This window comes from Triticum urartu, chromosome 4A, assembly GCF_056163025.1.
Source record: "Triticum urartu cultivar PI428250 chromosome 4A, HENAU_Tu73, whole genome shotgun sequence".
Classification (NCBI taxonomy): domain Eukaryota; kingdom Viridiplantae; phylum Streptophyta; class Magnoliopsida; order Poales; family Poaceae; genus Triticum; species Triticum urartu.
The window spans coordinates 81,504,021-81,523,323 of NC_141876.1; the positions used below are offsets into that span (position 1 = coordinate 81,504,021).

The 19,303-nt window shown below is 49.0% G+C and overlaps 2 protein-coding genes, 1 long non-coding RNA gene and 1 pseudogene across 8 annotated transcripts; 3 read left to right on the forward strand and 1 right to left on the reverse strand.

The window, feature by feature from the left end:
• The first annotated feature begins 323 nt into the window (after nt 1-323).
• Nucleotides 324-1,022, forward strand: LOC147974882 (uncharacterized). Its single transcript, XM_087520187.1, has one exon. It carries the CDS (start codon nt 324-326, stop codon nt 1,020-1,022), a length of 699 nt encoding a protein of 232 aa, XP_087376313.1.
• Nucleotides 1,023-2,135: 1,113 nt separating this feature from the next.
• Nucleotides 2,136-2,816, forward strand: LOC147974883 (NDR1/HIN1-like protein 6). Its single transcript, XM_087519570.1, has one exon. It carries the CDS (start codon nt 2,136-2,138, stop codon nt 2,814-2,816), a length of 681 nt encoding a protein of 226 aa, XP_087375696.1.
• A 3,333-nt stretch (nt 2,817-6,149) lies between these two features.
• On the forward strand, nt 6,150-11,354 carry LOC125550761 (uncharacterized). 6 transcript variants are annotated; one of them, XR_015600369.1, is made up of 4 exons: nt 6,150-8,714; nt 8,835-10,333; nt 10,884-11,033; nt 11,128-11,354. It is a non-coding gene; the product is annotated as an uncharacterized LOC125550761 (long non-coding RNA). The 6 variants fall into 6 exon arrangements; XR_015600371.1 differs by having other exon boundaries at nt 8,835-10,034; nt 10,140-11,033; XR_015600370.1 differs by having other exon boundaries at nt 8,835-8,906; nt 9,480-11,033.
• Nucleotides 11,355-12,885: 1,531 nt separating this feature from the next.
• On the reverse strand, nt 12,886-13,687 carry LOC125550760 (dirigent protein 21 pseudogene; annotated as a pseudogene).
• Nucleotides 13,688-19,303: the final 5,616 nt, after the last annotated feature.

Consider the following 19,303-nt stretch of genomic DNA (forward strand, 5'->3'; position numbering starts at 1 on the left):
CTTGTTAACTGGAAGACCGTCTGCCGTCCAAGGCATCTGGGCGGTCTTCGGATCATGGACCTGGAGAGATTTAGCCGCGCCCTGCGCCTCCGGTGGCCTTGGCTGCAATGGACTGACCAGAAAGGCCATGGGTGGGATCGGAGCTGCCGTGTGACGAATCAGATATGAGCCTCTTTCGCGCATGTCCCTCGATTACGTTAGGCAATGGGCAGAAGGCGCTGTTCTGGCATGACAACTGGATCAGTGACGGTCCGCTCAAGCTTCTTGCTCCATAGCTCTACAAGATTGCCTCAAGAAAGAACAGATCGGTGCACAACGAGCTCATGAACGAGAACTGGATCAGGGCGGTGGCTAGACTGCAGACCATTCAGCAGCTGGGTGAATTCATGTCTCTTTCGAATCACATTAGTCAAATCACCCTCCTCCCTGACCAAGACGACACCATCCACTGGAACTTAACCACCTCGGGGACATACTCGGCCGCCTCTGCCTACGGCGCGCAGTTCCTTGGCTCCTACTCTTGTTTTGACACAACCAAGGTCTGGTCTGCAAACGCTGAGCTCAAGTGCCAGTTCTTTGCTTGGCTTGCTCTACACGGAAGAATCCTCACTGCAGATATGCTGGCTGTGAGGGGATGGCCTCATGAACCCAGATGCCTGCTTTGTCTCCAACAGCCTGAAACAGCAACCCACCTCTGCAAAGACTGCCCCTTCACGGTCGCGGTCTGGAACCAGGTCAACACCTGGACTAACGAAGGTGTTCCTATCTCGGGCTTCCTCCCCGAGCCAGGAAACGTGTCAGACTGGTGGGACAAGACTCTCATTTCACAGCCCAATCAAGTGCGCAAGAGGCGCAGTGGAAGAACCATCTACACGATATGGTCCATATGGAAGGAGCGAAATAGGCGGGTGTTCACGGGACTAAGGTTGACGCATCGCGAGGTGGCGGCTCTAGCCCTAGACGCAATCAATCAGCGCGACCTGGCGTTTGCTGGCAGCCTGCCAACCGCAGGCATTGGTTAACCTAGTTCTAGGTTGGTTTTTCTTGTGGTTTCTGCGACGTTCCCTAAAAACACTCGCCCCTCTGTAAATTGCGTCCTTTCGCCATCTCTTCTATAAGAAAAAGGAAATGCTCCTGCCGATTCCTCAAAAAAAAGTGTGACGGTGGTCTGCTTTTTCCACAAATAAAGAAAACACAAGGATGCTTTATGCAAAAATACGCCGGCTAAGTGCCATCAGTCACTGACAGGTGGGACCATAATCACGAATACGTCCTCTTACGTATTTTGTGACTGTATGTGCATGCTTGAATCGAGTTAAGTGACTACAAATACGTATTTTTAAAGTTCTAACACTAAACTGAACATTGAGCACAAGTTCTACGACTTCGGGTGATATTACCTAAAAAAATTGACCAAAGAAGGGTTTCCCCCTCTGATTTCCATTAAGGGAAACCAATAAACGAGCTACAAGCACCAGTTCTTACGACTCAGCTACTACTTCCTCCATTTCAATTTACAAGTCCTACGCGTATATCTAGGTTGCCAATTTTACCACTCTAATATAAACTATATAACACAAAAATTATACCGTTCGAAAATAGAACATTTGAAGTTTATATTGGTATATCTTTTATAATATATGACTTGTATTAGGTTAGTTATAAATTGACGACTTAGAGGTATGCGCACGCCTATGAGAGAGGGAGTACTATTAAACCGCCTAGTTTCCCAATATGATTCTGAATTAATGTGGTATTCTATTCGAGCACGCTGGCCATGATCACCCTAATCCGGGGATATCTTGCACGTACGATTACTGTAAATACTTCAACTTAGAAAACAGTTTGCGCTCAGACACACCTAAACCGTCAACTGTATGTACGTACTCCTAGCATGGTTCGCTGTGATCCCCTGTCAGACTCGGCTGCGAACTATAGCCCTACGTAGAAACTCTTCCCGTCTCGGCTTTGCGCGCCCGTTCGCAACACTCATACCTCTTTATATAGTATCTTGTACGTACATCACCAGCTGACTAAATCCCTCAATTGTCTGTGGAAATCACGGCGGGAACGACCCATCGTCGTTTTAGACATCGATCGACAACGAAGTACCGCGCGCTGTGTACGAGGCATGCATGGCAGCCCTCCACACGATCCACCAGCACAATGAGCGTGACCTCGAGGCAGGGCACGCTACGCCGCCGTCATCGCTCGTCACGGGCAAGGCCCGTCGGCGCAACAGCTGCCGCCGGTTCGCCTGCGTCGCCCTTGTCGCCGTGGCAGCCCTCGCCGTCGCCCTCGCGGCCGTCCTCGGGGCTCTTTACCTGGCGCTCGACCCGAAGATGCCCCTCTACACGGTGCACGCGCTCAACGTGACAGCCTTCGGCATGGACGACGACATGACCGCGCGCGCGCGCTTCGACGCGGCGGTCCGGTTCGAGAACCCCAACCGCGCCATCGGCCTCTCGTACGAGGAGGGGTCCAGCCTCGCCGTGTGGTACGGCGGGTACCGGCTGTCCGAGGGCGCGCTGCCGGCCTTCTACCAGGGCCACCGCGACGCCGCGGTCGTGCACGTCGCCATGAGCGAGGCGCGGCTGGGTGGCACGGGGGTCGTGGAGGCCATGCGGCACGTGAACGCGGCCGGCGGCGAGCTGCCGCTGGTGTTCCGCGGCGAGGTGCCGGTGCGGGTCAAGGTCGGGCCGGTGACGACCGCCAAGGTGACGCCCCGTGTCCGGTGCGACCTGGTGCTGGACAGGCTGAGCACCGAGGGCGGCATCCGGGTCAAGACGATGAGCTGCAACTTGAAGTTATGGTGATCCGGACGGGGCTTTGCCGTTAAACGACACACTACTACTGTATATGTGAAGCGTACAATGAGTTATGTATATAGTACTACTAGTATATAGATGATAAAAAAAAATTGTAAATAGTACTAGTAACTTTCTTCTTTCTCTGATTAGAATTTTGTTTATACAAGGATATCCTTTGGTTTGTTTGTATCGATAGTTCAATCAGCAAAAACACATAAATACACGCATCGTGCTATCGCCTATATATCCATCAGGGGACTGAAAATGTCCCCTCTGTCAATCGATTCTTCCTCCTCCTTCCTCAACAGTCAAATGTCAATCCAATGATTGCAAAAAGGTGCATTGTTTATTTTCTTTCTCCCACACGCCCTTTCTACATCCCATGACATGGCCACCTTCTTCCTTCTCCCTCCTCCCGCCTCGTCCAGCCCCGCCCTGCGTTGGCCAAACAATTGTCCGTTGCCACTCACAACCGGAGCGCCTGCCACCTTGCCATGCTTGATCCACGGTCTCCGTCATGCCTCCGCCGCACTCAGCCATCCTTTTAAAACCGCATGAAAAAACTAGAGGGACAAGCAACCTACCAGTGTACGATCTAGATGAGATCTAAACCGAGATAGAAGGGGGCGCAACAAGCGGGGAGAGTGCTCGACCAGGTGGGGAAGGTCTGTGTATCCTCCTGCTTTGCCCCCCATCTATATGTATATAGGTGGAGGAGGGTTGACCCTGCTAGGGTTGCCTTGCCCCCCAAGCAGGGGGCTCGTGCCCCTAGAGTTGCCTTGCCCATATGCATGTGGTGCACCCCACCCCAACTCAATCGCCTTACCCCCAAGCAAGGTTGGGTGCATCCTCGATCCTTACATACCAAAACACTCCATGGTATAACTAGACCCTCCTATAATACTTTCGGGACCATCCGAAAGACATTCGGAACCCTCTCTCTCATTCCCCATTATCTCATGTTTCAAGTTCGGCAATATGCAACCATGTACGGAACACCTTCTGGTCAATAACTAGTAACGAGGTCTAGACACCAATAATTGTTCCCACATGAGCGAACCACCACGTCAAGGAAGAGACGCTCTCGTCGCCGTGTGAAGGAGGAGGTCAAGGAGGAGTCCCCACATCACCATTTTCGACATGGCAAGGAGGCGGTGCGGTGATCGCTGTCTCGTCTGTATGCCGGGAGCCAGTGGCGCCTGATAAACATGGAGGAGGAGGCACCCATCCCGACCATCGCCAACACGGCGAACGAATCCTCTACTACCTTTTACGTGGCGACGATGCCTCATCCTCGCTCACCATGAAGGCGGCAGCCAAGCAGGCGCGCTGGCTGAGTTCGCTACGCCCGACGTTGCGCGGAACTGGGACCACTGCGCAGACGGTTGCCCCCCACTAGTGCTGGATCATCGACCAACTCTACAAGATAGGGTTGTCCGAGTCGGAACACGCTGCCCATGCCATTGTCGACAAGGGCAAGGGAAAAATCACATCTACGACTTACCATTGACTCCAGGCGTACACAGCCGAGCGGCTGTGAGAGCCGCGCAACAACTACAAATTAGGGTTGTTGTGATCCATGACAGAAGACTTTCCACCGCTGAAGGATGATGACAACGATGACGACGACGACTGGAGGAATGATGACGGAAGTGCTAGCAGCCTCGGAGGCCATGCCTACGAGGTAACCTTCCGGTACCTCGCATAGTTATTAGTTTAGTTTTTTTAGTTGAACTTGTTAAATAGCGCACAATTTGCATGCAATATATGAACTTGTTTAAATTTTATTTGGTTTGCATGAATTTCATCCGTTTGTGAAATATCCGTGCCAAACATGCATGGACATTTGGTGCACCGAGTTGAATAGTCGGCTCCCTTTTGCTGTTTGTGGACATGTTCGAACTGTCCGGGAATATTAGATGGGTGTTATTTGAGGTACAAACAATCTTGGAGTTGCCCTAACCGAATGGACGTGTTTGTAGACATTTTTTTGACCCGTTGTTTGTAGACATTTGGTATCTGTGAATGGAGAGTGAAGTCTGTTTTAAACCTTTAATTCATACAGTTTATCAGAATCAAACCTTAATCTTCAAATCCCTGAAATTGGCACCATGTATTTATTGATCCCGGTCTATCTCGACCCTATGTTGGCCTGGACTAAGTTTGTCACGCTAGGAAAAGAACGATCCCCACCAGGATCACTCTCTGCTCTCACTGATTGCATGGGTTCGCATTCCTATAATTCTTACTATCTCTCTTCCCAAGAACTGTGGTATTGTGGGCAGCGGAGCGACGGGGAGGTCGAGGCGTATCTAACGGGGATGAAGGTCGAGAGGAACGGGCGCATGGGCTCTTCTCTGGTCGCCGTTCGCGCCGTTCACGCAGCACGGTGAGTGCCATGAATGTGTTCGGCCTGCGTGCACTAGCGTAGAGCGGCGGTCTAGAGGGAGCACTGGAGGGAGAAGGAGTGATTGGTGCTCATCCAACAACACGGTATGTAGAAGGAGAGTCGCGAGCATCTACAGGGGCGGTCAGAGCGAGCTTGGAGGTGAGGTGAGCTGCAGGGGAGTGCACGCACACCAACTGTTCGATGAAATGTTGGTGGCTACAGGAGGAGTAACTGGCGACGCTGAGGAGCGGAAAAGAAGACAAGCGTGAGCTATAATTCCTAGGGATTAAGGAGGAGTAGGAGGAGTGAAGGGTTGTTGTGACCCATGACAGACCTTCCACCGCTGAAGGACGATGACAACGACGACAGATGGAATGACGAGGAGGTACCAGCAGCCTCGGAGGCCATTCCTACGAGGTAACCTTCCGGTACCTCGCATAGTTATTAGTTTAGTTTTTTTAGTTGAACTTGTTAAATAGCGCATAGTTTGCATGCAATATATGAACTTGTTTAATTTTTATTTGGTTTACATGAATTTTGTCCGTTTGTGAAATATTCGTTTGAACATGCACGGACATTTGGTGCACCGGGTTGAATAGCCGGCTGCCTTGCACTGTCCGTGGACACGTGGACACGTATGGACGTGTTCGCGAATTTGATGTGTGTGATTTAAGATACAAACAATCTTGGAGTTGCCCTAACCGAATGAACGTGTTTGTAGACATTTGGTGTCTGTGATTTGAAGTACAACCTTGGAGTTTCCTAATCGAATGGGATTATCTACTACCCCTATAAAAGCACGAAAGGTCGGAGAACCAAATCATCTCAATCATCAAACCATGCTAATCTGATGGTCTAAATCATCTCATAGCATCAAACGCGTTTGACAATGTAATTACCCACCACTGCCATTAGTTACAACCACGTTTAGCTCCTACGAAGAAAAAAAAAGTCCTCCTCTAGCAGAACTCCCGATCCCCTTCCCAACGTCAAGCCCGCCCACGATCTCCTGTTCCTCTCCAAGTCCCAAACCACCCACCACGCCAGCCCCGCCCGCACCTCCACCAGGTTTCATGGCCGGCGCTCTACGGTTCCACTCCCACCAAGCTCCCCACTGCCGCCTCCGGGGAGGAGGGGCACATCTAGAGGTAGAGGGCAAGTCCACCGCTGTCGAGCCCCCCGCTTCCCCTGGCTGTTCTCATGCTCTCCTGGTGCCATCGGCATCTAATTCCTCTGCCTCGCAGGTCAAAAATCAATCCCCACCTTTCTCCCATACAGGAGAAGGTCGAAAACCTTGAATCGAGGCGAGCAGCGGGCCTGGGTGCCGTCGCTGCCGTCCTCGATGCAGAAGGAGCGCACACAGGCCTTATCCAATCCGCCGTCGTGCCTCCCCGCGCTCCCACGCCACCTCTTCCCACGCGCTGCATCCCAGGCGCCACACTTGTGGCCTCCCCACCTCTCCACATGCCCAGCCGGGCCAGCGGCATTCCAACACTCCGATTCCTCTTCCATCCACCTCCATCGAACGCGGCCGCCTAGGCGCACGAACTGCCTTGGCCCGACGCCGCCACCGCCCTGCCGTCTACACACTGCAGTTCGATTCAGAAGAATAATTTATGTGATCTGATTTGATTTGTACAAAGATTTGGTCGAGGCTAACACCCTGCGTACGTACAGGTAATTTACACTTTCCAAGTTTATTTGGGTCTAAAAATTAACAGCGCAGAAATCTAAAATTCATCCCTGGTCAGTTTCTTGTGTAATATTTAAGTCAATTACACAAGCGTGAATGACTACTATTTCTTACTTAAGCGTGAATGACTCCAGAAACTCTGCTAAAAATGAAGGCCCTTCTTTTAAATGATAGCAGCCAACAACTGCCATAGTTCCAGGACCAAGAACTTCCTACTCAACCAATAATGCACTACTTTCAGTTCATTCTGACTTCTAAGACGTTAACCACCACGAAAAGGAACTTCTCAAGCTTCTTTTTGAGCCAAGTTAAGCATGGCTGCTTACGGCTAATTGCAGTTTAGGTATCTTTCAATTTTCCAGACAAAGGCAGTAGGATATCTAGCATTTTCATACGACGTGCTATGAATATGATTACACTCTACTGACTGTGAAATTTTCCATGAATGTAGTTTTTTTTGAGCCGAAACCGTAGAACAATCGTTCTACGGTATATTATATATTAAATAATGTAAAGTATATTTACAAAAGGCTAAATAGCTAAATTTTCCATGAATGTAGTTCTTGCATCATTTCTAAAACTCTGTAAGTTCCGATTGAAACTATAGCAATCTGTTGACACGAGGTTCAGAAAAGAGTGAGAAATTTATTTGTAACTATTTTTTATTGAGATATAAACTTACTGGGTAGTTTGCAAAATTTAACCTGGGATTATAGTTTGAATTTTTTAAATATACAACCAGCAATCTGAGATCAATGCTTCTACGCAGGCAATCTAGATGTGCCAGCAAAATTTCTTTGCAAGCTCATACAGAAGCTTAAAGACATGCCTGCTAATTTGGGATGTTGTGGTGTTAAATGACCTAAATCTTGCTTGATATATCATAATCATATAATCTACTACCCCTATAAAAGCACGAAAGGGCGGAGAACCAAATCATCTCAACCATCAAACTATGCTGATCTGATGGTTCAAATCGTCTCATAGATCAAACGCGTTTGACACTGTAATTACCCACCACTGCCATTGGTCATAAACTCATAACTACGTTTAGCACCTACGAGAAAAAAGGCTTGCAGAACACGTCCCGATTCCTCCCCCACCATCACGACTGCCCACGATCTCCCGTTCGTCTCCCACCAGCCCCTTCCCGCACCTTCTCTTCCGCTTGCGTGCTCTTGCCAGGCCGAAACCTCCCACATGGTCTTTATGGCCGCCGCGGCCAAATCTTCGGCTACATCCCCTTGCATAACTGAACGGCTTCCGCGATCCGCGACACCCTCACATGAGGCGCTCTCCCCGCCGCCACCACGACGAACTCATCGGCGCGCTCTTCGCCGGAGCGGCGTGCGCTGGAAGCCGGAGCAGGGAAGGAGTGCGGCCACCAGTGGGGGAGACTACAAGGGGAGGCATGGTAGTGCTCTCTCTGTCGCCGGAGGGAAAGAGCCAAGGGAAGCGGCGGCCTACGAGATGTACCGTCTGGCCGGATAGGACGCGCGGCAGGGAAGGCAGCGACCAGATCCCGGCACGGGTGAGGCCTGGTTGCCACGCAGTGCCCATGGTGGTTACATCCAGGCCACGCATGGGAGTCGCCATGGCAGCGGCGTGGTGCTGACGCGGGAAGGAGGCACGGGGCGGCACGTCATCCAAGGTAGTACAAATTTATCTGTTCTAAATTGTTTTGCTGTGTGATATGTGTGGATTAGAGGAACGTCCTCTAATTGATCGATGTGCCTGACGCTGGAGATCCAAAGGGTATGGTTTTGTCAAGTTCTCTTTGGAAAGCGAAGCAGCCACGGCGTTGGAGAAAATGAGTGGTGAGGTATATAAAAACGTGCTTCGTTTATCCGTTGGTACAGCAGAACAAACCAAGCTCTCGCGGGATAATATGCCGTTCTTTTCCTTCCGCTGACATGCTTCTGCCAAATGATGATTGTTTCAGGTGCTTGATGGAAGGAATATATGGGTGCATTATGCCTGATGTTTCTGCTGCTTCTCCTGCTGCTATAGATGTGTAAGGCACTTATTCGGAATATGTAATGTTAGATGTACGCATGGAGCCTTGAACATGTACTATGTATACCTGCAGAGAGATTTATGGTAACAACAGAGTAATTTATTTGGAAGCAATTGTTACTGAGGTAGAGTCTTTCTGGGTAGTTTGCCGCAAGTATTAAACTTATGATTTTAGTTTGAGATACAACCAGAAATCTGAAACCAATACTTCTTCTCAGACAATCTAGATGTGTTATAAAATTTATTTTGGAAAGCTTGTACAGAAGGTTAACAATATGCCTTCTACTTTCGGATATTGTGGTGTTAAATGACCACTTCATAAATCATAATCTGAGGTGGTGTTCATTCAACCAAAGGCAAAGAATATTATTACAAAAAACGGTGTGAGCAAGCAAATTCACTTCATACCAAAACTTGATAAGCCATGTGGGTGACACTAGGAGACGTTGTACTGCTCGATAGCCTGCCACAGTCCACAGGCATAGAGCCAAAGTTGTGAGTGGGCGGTCTTTGGTCTAAGGTTTTTTAAATGCATCAAAATTTATGTTTGTTTGTAACCTGAATCTTGCAGATGGTTTCTGGGCTGTAGCTACAAAAAACAATTCATCGTACGGCGGTAACACAATAAGGTTCAGTTGTGCGTTCATATTAATTAAAAAAAATGTACATATGAACCGACTGCATCAGTTGTTTTGCTTCTCCTATTCCCTTGAAAGGATTGCTTGATGGAAAGATGTTTTTGCTTTTGCAGCCTTATTTCTTATGTAATTTTTGCAGTGGTGCTTATGTACAGTTGATGAATGAAAGGTATGACCAAGTAGGCTGATGTCAAAAGCTTTACAGATCAGGGCATAATTGATACTGATTTCATATCTTGAAGTTTTTTTATTCCTGTAACGAAAATATTGCTAATGCTTTGAGTACCCCCCCTGGTTGTAGAGCAAGGGCTCGCTTCCTTATATTTTCAATGCATACTTTGAATTTTTACCTTTTCCTCTTTGGGTTGCCCTTAATGATCACCGCTAAGTTTGCTTTGCATTTTGCGAAAGCACATGAAAATGCAGGTTTTGCTTGATGAATTGGTTAACTTAGCACCCATGGACTCGAGCTGAAAGGAAGTAGCCTTGTAAGGACCCAAGCCATGCAAGATACAAATAATTGTTGACTTGGCATTATCTCTTTCTTCATGGTGTTTCGATTGTGCAATTGTGTTGTTAATTTGGTTTAACAGCTTCAAAGGGCACTGAGAATGAACTTTGAATTCTACAAAAATCACTGCTACCTTGCGACCATAATTTACCTTCAGAGCTCAGGAGGTGGCGTCATCACCGTTCCTGCCGCCCTCCGGCTGGGCCGTCGAGGACCTCCTACAGTTCTCCTACATGCACCATCGAGGGCACTGAAGGTCTATCACAAATCAATCAGGTGAACCTTTAATTCAATCGGTGGTATTCTTTGGTTTGCATGACTAATACTGCACCTTTGGTACTTGGTGGTGGATCTGAACTTTTTGATCTGCAATTTCATCTACTAACCAATCTTCCTCTGATACATAGTACTAGAAACATTTTTTGGGACAGGAAGAAATTGCTATTCCGGAGTTTACTTAATCATTTGAAAATTCCTTTGGGAAATACAAGTGAACTGGAGCCTGAAACTTATTCTCATATATAGATATAGGAGGAAATGGGACTGATGTAAGAATGTGTTTGTTTAGACCTGTATACTTACGAGGAGGTTCATATTTAGACCAAGATTAGAATTTGACTACATGCCTAAGTTTGGCTGGTTGAGAAATTAGAATTCATTGTCCCTCATAAAGTTTATGTTTAGTGGGTGCACGCGCATTAGAGATTAAATATGAACCGTGGGGCTTCCAGCAATCTAGAATTGTAGTGTTCGGATTATCTTAGGTTGCCGATTACTGTACTGAAAATGTGTAATTAGATATGACATGTACATAAGAATTGTGCAGCAATCTTGTCTTACAAAGTAGGATCAAGAGGGATACTAAAGAAATGAAGATGCAGAGTCTCTGTTTCCTAGGATTACTTCTCATGTTCATGTCGGCTTCCTTGGCTTTACTTCATACCACCAGATGCATTAAACTGGACCGTATCAAGAGGTAAGGCTACCCCCTTGATTAGAATTGCCTCTCTTTCTTTGTATACACGTCTCTTTCCTCCAACAATAATAGTGAACAACTTTTTTCGGATCAGGTATTACATTGCTACAAATATATGCGAAAGCTACTCCTTACAACAAGGAAAAAGAGGATGAATGCTTTCTATCTTCACCAGTTTTGTAGCATGTTCCAAATTGTTATCTCTTTCCTATGGAAATTCTGAAACTAAATGAGTTGGCCTAGAATTATGAATCTGTGTTCAAGCTTGCTTATGACATAAGCATTATGTTTATTTTTGAACGGGTAATATCCTTTTTGACACGGACTGTATCATACAGACTGAAGCAGCTTCTTATCATTATACCCCACATTAAATTATATTTTATGAGCTAGATGCATACAATATATGGCAAAGAATATTGGTTGTTACTATCATTAAAGTTCCGAACTTCAGTCTTTACCTATTATCACATTATTGTTTCTGATTCTGTTTTTTTGTGAACTGTACAAAGATTCCTAATTAATTTACATTAAATAATATAAAAAAGAGGTAGTATTAACACGTTGATTGATATCAGTAATATTCAGAAGTCACACAAAGCATTCTTGGAGTATGTGGGGGATTAAAATATGCACTATTATGATAGACTTAAGTCCACTATGAAATCTAAAAGCGCAAGTGTCACTGTTACCTAAATTATGTACAGTATAGTCAGTGTTTCAAAAAATTATGTGTCAATTTCAGAATTTCTTCTGTTTATTGTAAAATGCACATTCTTTGGTTTATGGTTCTAGATTCTCAGTTATAGAAGAAATTTACATCTTATAGTAAATGATATTTGTTCAGTTGATAACCAGATTCAAGGACAATTGGTAAAAGTTTTCTTCTAATGTACTTTTATTGATCCTTTCCTGGTAGTCTGCAACCACTGCCTCAATACTATTAGTGCAGATTGATTGGTTGATTTATACAAGGAATGAATGTCTTGGCACAGTGCTGATGTTATTCGATTGATTTGCTACATGTAGGAGTCATGCATGTCCAGTTATATTTTCATTCATCCATTTTCCTGGATCAGCACTCCTACACACTGATCACTAGCAGTTTGAGGTAAATCCACTAATTAACTTCTATGTCAATATTAGCCTGCAACTTTGCAACAAATGGCACAACTGCGAGGACGCTATGTTATGCTCCTGCTTACTATTTTGGTGCTCACATGGTATGTGGGACACACTCCTTCGTGTACTTCTTTCTCTGGGAAGTGAAGATTTATGTTTTTTAATGTCATGTGAGTTGCATTTTGTTTTTGTAAGAGAATATTACAAAACGACGGGGGAGCTTCTTATTGTGCAGATACAGACAATTATAGTAAAAATACAAAAAAAAGTGACCCACAAGATCTAAGCAGTAACATGGAGTGTGTTCATGCATTAGTTTTTCTTGGTGCAGAGAATATGTGTAAAATGTAAAGAGTTTTTTTTTAAAAAAACTTTAGCCACAGTATGTTTGTAACGCACGTGCACGTTTACTAGTGGGAACAAAGTGAAAAGTGAAAGATCCCCTAAAAAAGTGAAAGGTACGGTGGCCCCTGGAATAAAAAAACTATCAGGAGAGGGGTGGCCGGTGGGTTCTACTTCACGCAACGATCACACGTTCTGGCTCTGTGCACTGACTTTTTCCTGCATAATCTTTGGTTGATTGATTTCAGCAACCACAAATTTGACATAAAATCGACGCAAATTATATCTTCCAAAGAGCTGAAGAGATTAGCAAAACTGCAAACCACAGACACGAAACAGCACTCAAATCTGTAAATGCACATCATCCATCACGATAACAAACGCAACAAATCTGCAAAAGTCCATTTATTCCAAGCAAAATTACAATATTTTCCGTCCGGCAGCGGCCGCTACGCCGCAGCAGCCTTGACGTAGATAGTGTACTCGACGACGGTCTCGCCGGACTTGGCGCCGGAGTCCACGGTGCTCGCCTGGACATAGCCGCGAGCCATGCGAAACTTGCCCGTGCCCCCGATGATGCTCATCTCCCTCACCGCCGAAAGCACCTCGTTGCGGCCGTAGATGGTCAGGCTGCTGCCCTTGTAGTCCCCGGCGGTGAACACGAAGTTCATGTTCATGAGGAGCCCGAAGGTGGCCTGGTCGGCGAACGTGTAGCTCCCCTGCGCGCGGCCCACCTCGTCCTTGGATTTGGCGGAGCCCGTGACGGCGGGGCCGGTGGTGAGCGGGTCGTCGATGGCCACCACCGCGCCGAAGAAGGTGGAGGAGCTGTTGGTGGACGCCGCCTGCGCAATCCGGATCGCCGTCGGGCTCTTCCCCGCTAGCACGTCGTGGAAGTACACCTTGAACTTGGTCAGGTCGCCGGCCGCGGAAGCCGGACTCAGCATAGCAGCCGCCGCCGCCGCGCACAGGAGGAGGAGCAATGCCTTGCTGCCGGCCATGGTGGATGGATCTAGCTAGCTGCGAGCTCTGGGTAATGGCGAAAGAGGGGAGGGGGCTAAGTGTGGTGTATTTGTGGAGAGGACAGGCGCTGAGGGTGGCCGACCATGGGGGTGGTTCGCGCACTGCTCGATCTCCTTTTTCTTTTGGAGAATGATGCTCGATCTCTGTTTCTCGGTGTCCACTCGATTCGGTGCGCATACGGGGCATGTACGTATGATGATTTCTCAGTGTGATGCGAACAAAATAATGTCGGAAAGCATGGATCTTGTCTCCTTGGGTCAGGCCATCAATACTTTGAAGTAGTCCGCGCACAGGACTATAGCTATTTACAAACACGTAAGAGCAAGGTGACCCATTTCGTCCGTCCATGTTTATTAGGGTAGTTGCGGACAAAAACACCTGCCCAATGCATAAACTCAATCTCAAAAATGGTTCGTTTTGCGTCCGCGCGGATTCATTTCCGACCCAAAATTATGCCTGAAATGTGTTGGCGCAGACGTGAAGCGGACGCGCCGCGCGTCCTCTTGGTGTCCGCCGTGGTCCCACTTGGCGGCCACCCAACTACCGTCCATCGTCTAATTTATGATGACTATCGACACCGGGCCCACTAGTCAGCCAGTGGAAGCGTTGTTTTCTAACCCACGCATGCGCAGGGGAGGGGGGTTCACCCACTTCCGTCCACATCTGGCCTGCCACCACCCCCTTCGTGCGTCCTCGCTGGCGACAACCCAAACCCTAGCCATGGGGCTCTTCAGCAGCAGCTCCGGCAGCGGCAAGGGCAAGGACACCCCCGGCACCTCATCCTCCTGTGCTCCTCTCCCCCGCCGCCGGCGCGTGCCCGTTCAGGTTGACAGCGTCTGCACATTCCGGTGCACCAAGCGCGGTGGCACTGGGAGTACAGGCAGCCGCTGCCTTACCCCGACTTGACGCTGCCGCACCACTGGCACCTCGATCCGCACCGGATCCCGGTGCCGACGGTTCCACGGACACAGCGGGCGCACGACGAGGAGGTGCGTAGGCACCGGGCGCAGCTCACGCCGGCGCAACGGCTCACGTCCAAGTACGCCACAACCTCTCCCAACTAGGAGGCCTCGTATGCCCTCAAACACGAGGCGCAACGGTGGCGTCCACATCAACCATGACTTTCCACCGTCGTCCCTGCGAGTACAGCCGGAGGAAGAGGAGGCGGAGACGGATTACCAAGCCGCCCTCAAAGAGGCCCTGCAACACGCGCCGGAGGCGAGCCGGCTCAAGGAGAACGCCCATTGGGATGGGCTGGAGCAAGCCCTAGCTTTGTCCACGGCGGGGGACTCCATCCAGGCGCCCTTGTTCGTGTCGCCACTCGATTCGGCGCGGTGCTAGTTTCCTCTTTCTGGGTGTGGACTGCCCACTCGATTCGGCGTGCATACGGGCAAATTGCTCAAAATCATCACAAGATAATAAGAGCACCTCCAATTTCAAATTCCTTTTCAACAAACCGGATGAAATTCAACAAACAAAACCGGATTTCATATAAACACGTCCGGATTTCATGTAAACATGACAAATTTCATTACATTTACATCAAAACGTTGCTAGTCCGGCTCTAGAGGTATAACTAATACCTAATCTCGCTGGCGTCTGTTCCATGTCTCCGGCCATCAGCTCCGAGAACTAAAGCTTCACCGTCTCCACTTCCGCCCTGGTGCTCTCCAGCTCCGGCTCCGTAACCTTCGCCTTCGGAGGCCCGGGAAGTGAAGTTGTCCGCCTCCAACGCTGACCCGCAAATTTGCTTCGGTATCTGTCCATGGACAAGAGGAGGGGGATCCAGTCCATGGACATGGATGCGGGAGCCGGCCATCCAACGTTTTCCGCATACATTTTAACCACTATTTGAACTCCAAACAAAATTCATGCAAACACGATGAGTTTCATATAAAAACTAGAAAAAAATCATTTTATTTTGGACAATTTTTAACTAAAAACTATACCGGACTAAGGTAAAACTAGTCTACGGCCGGTGCCGGCGGATATCCATTCCCATGACACGGATGCTCTTGAGTAGTCTACGGTCAGCTGCGGCGGATCTCCATTGTCTTCCCCATATCTGGCAGCCCGCTCATCATACTGCCATGAGCCCTGGGGTATATGCTTCAGCGCAAAGGGTGGCTCACTTCACCATGTTCGGCAACACTACTCATCAGAGTGGCATCGCCGGGATGTGCTTTAGCCAAAGGGAAGGGGACGACGGTAGCCTGCGGCCGGGCAAGGACACCGTATGTGTATGCCGGTGTCGCCTAGGTGGTGGCCTTCATGGGACCCAAGCGGTAGCGGCCTCCCATGCTCTACTTCTCGATGATGGCGACAGGTGCGGACGTGCTGGCCACCGCTTTGTCGATCTCCGTGAAGCCGGCTTGTTTCTCTGCCGGACGCGGTTATGCGAACATTGATGGTGGATGGCGCGGTCACATGCATGAGAGGAGCGGTACGACACGTCGTCGTCCATGACAACCACGATGCCAGTGGTGCTGTGCTCCCCCGTGTGCCGCCCTTGATCAACTCGCCACTCCTCTACGAGCTGGCTTGGAGCGGCGAGTTGTTGAACGTGGAACAAAGAGTTACCTGGCTCGTATCTGGCAGGCTCGATGGACCACCCAGCCGGCTTTTATGCCGGAGAACTCCTCTTCATGCTCACCGGATGCCATGGAACTTGTGGAGAAAATGCTATAAGGAAGAGATGGGAGCGGAGTGTGGTGCGATTTTTTCCCGATGCCTCGCACCGCTTAGTGGACGGTCAGAGCCAACCAACATTTTGTTTAATGACAGGCGGCTCGCAAACGGACTTGTGGCCGGAGTAGGTTTCTCAACACACGTGCGGGTTTAATGGAGGAAGGTGGACAATTTGTGGGCGTTTGAATGCGACAAGGAGACGTGTTCAGCGGGGTGTGCAAAGGGGCGATCTCTCGGCCGACGCGCCTCTTCATTGCCGGTAGTGAGAGGTTGCGTCCGTTCTGCACCAGCATCAATGCGGAGCGGCCGCCCTCCAGCGACATGAATGTGGGTAGCTGGCGCCGGTCGGAAAGCACGCGGGCGAGGGCGTGGTTTTTATGGGTTAGGGCAGTCAAACGCGGGCGCATGGCAGCTGTCCGGACTCCCGAAAAGCTCCCCTTAGAGCATCTACAAACCGGACTTGGCAAATCCGGCCCCTTAAACGCCAGCGGACGCGCCTGGGCATGTCCACGTGCACTGACCGGGCACCCCTCAAATAATGTAATCCATATCCGACCACCTCAATTATCATATCTCAAATTCATACAAACTCATGCAACTACGTTGATGCACACACATCGTCCGGCTACTCCATCACTACCAACTAAACATGCCATCGGACTACCAAAATTTGGCATGTTTGGATTGCCTTTCTGTTGGGGAACGTAGCAGAAAACAAAAAATTTCCTACGGTTTCACCAAGATCCATCTATGAGTTCATCTAGCAACGAGTGATCGGATTGCATCTACATACCTTTGTAGATCACGCGCGGAAGCGTTCAAAGAACGGGGATGAGGAAGTCGTACTCGACGTGATCCAAATCATCGGAGATCCTAGCGCCGAACGGAGGGCACCTCCGTGTTCAACACACGTACGGTCAGCGTGACGTCTCCTCCTTCTTGATCCAGCAAGGGGGGAGGAGAGGTTGATGAAGATCCAGCAGCACGACGGCGTGGTGGTGGATGCAGGGGTCACCGCAGCAGGGCTTCGCTGTTCTACTGCGAGAGGGAGAGGTGTAGCAGGGGAGAGGGAGGCGCCAAGACTCAAGGGTGTGGCTGCCCTCCCTCCCCCTCTATATATAGGGTCCCCAAGGGGGGCGCCGGCCCTGGAGATCCAATCTCCCAAGGGGGCGGCGGCCAAGGGGGGTGGAGTGCCCCCCAAGGCAAGTGGGGCGCCCCCCACCCTAGGGTTCCCAACCCTAGGCACAGGGGGAAGGCCCAAGGGGGGCGCACCAGCCCACTAGGGGTTGGTTCCCCTCCCACTTCAGCCCATGGGGCCCTCCGGGATAGGTGGCCCCACCCGGTGGACCCCCGGGACCCTTTCGGTGGTCCCGATACAATACCGGTGACCCCCGAAACTCTCCCGATGGCCGAAACTGCACTTCCTATATATAATTCTTCACCTCCGGACCATTCCGGAACTCCTCGTGACGTCCGGGATCTCATCCGGGACTCCGAACAACCTTCGGTTTACTGCATACTTATATCTCTACAACCCTAGCGTCACCGAACCTTAAGTGTGTAGACCCTACGGGTTCGGGAGACATGTAGACATGACCGAGATGGCTCTCCGGTCAATAACCAACAGCGGGATCTGGATACCCATGTTGGCTACCACATGCTCCTCGATGATCTCATCGGATGAACCACGATGTTGAGGATTCAAGCAACCCCGTATACAATTCCCTTTGTCAATCGGTACGTTACTTGCCCGAGATTCGATCGTCGGTATCCCAATACCTCGTTCAATCTCGTTACCGGCAAGTCACTTTACTCGTACCGTAATGCATGATCCCGTGACCAGACACTTGGTCACTTTGAGCTCATTATGATGATGCATTACCGAGTGGGCCCAGAGATACCTCTCCGTTATACGGAGTGACAAATCCCAGTCTTGATCCGTGTCAACCCAACAGACACTTTCGGAGATACCCGTAGTATACCTTTATAGTCACCCAGTTACGTTGTGACGTTTGGTACACCCAAAGCACTCCTACGGCATCCGGGAGTTACACGATCTCATGGTCTAAGGAAAAGATACTTGACATTGGAAAAACTCTAGCAAACGAACTATACGATCTTGTGCCAAGTTTAGGATTGGGTCTTGTCCATCACATCATTCTCCTAATGATGTGATCTTGTTATCAATGACATCCAATGTCCGTAGTCAGGAAACCATGACTATCTATTGATCAACGAGCTAGTCAACTATAGGCTTACTAGGGACATGTTGGTGTCTATGTATTCACACATGTATTACGATTTCCGGATAACACAATTATAGCATGAATAAAAGACAATTATCATGAACAAGGAAATATAATAATAATCCTTTTATTATTGCCTCTAGGGCATATTTCCAACAGTCTCCCACTTGCACTAGAGTCAATAATCTAGTTACATTGTGATGAATCGAACACCCATGGAATTCTGGTGTTGATCATGTTTTGCTCTAGGGAGAGGTTTAGTCAACGGATCTGCTACATTCAGGTCCGTATGTACTTTACAAATATCTATGCCTCCATCTTGAACATTTTCACGAATGGAGTTGAAGCGACGCTTGATGTGCCTTGTCTTCTTGTGAAATCTGGGCTCCTTGGCAAGTGCAATAGCTCCAGTGTTGTCACAGAAGAGTTTGATCGGCCCCGACGCATTGGGTATGACTCCTAGGTCGGTGATGAACTCCTTCACCCAAATTGCTTCATGCGCTGCCTCCGAGGCTGCCATGTACTCCGCTTCACATGTAGATCCCGCCACGACGCTCTGCTTGCAATTGCACCAGCTTACTGCCCCACCATTCAAAATATACACGTATCCGGTTTGTGACTTAGAGTCATCTAGATCTGTGTCGAAGCTAGCGTCGACGTAACCCTTTACGACGAGCTCTTCATCACCTCCATAAACGAGAAACATTTCCTTAGTCCTTTTCAGGTACTTCAGAATATTCTTGACCGCTGTCCAGTGTTCCTTGCCGGGATTACTTTGGTACCTACCTACCAAACTTACGGCAAGGTTTACATCAGGTCTGGTACACAGCATGGCATACATAATAGAACCTA

Coding starts and splice junctions, on each gene's coding strand:
- LOC147974882 (XM_087520187.1), top strand. CDS start 324: ATGAACGAGAACTGGATCAGGGCGGTGGCTAGACTGCAGACCATTCAG.
- LOC147974883 (XM_087519570.1), top strand. CDS start 2,136: ATGGCAGCCCTCCACACGATCCACCAGCACAATGAGCGTGACCTCGAG.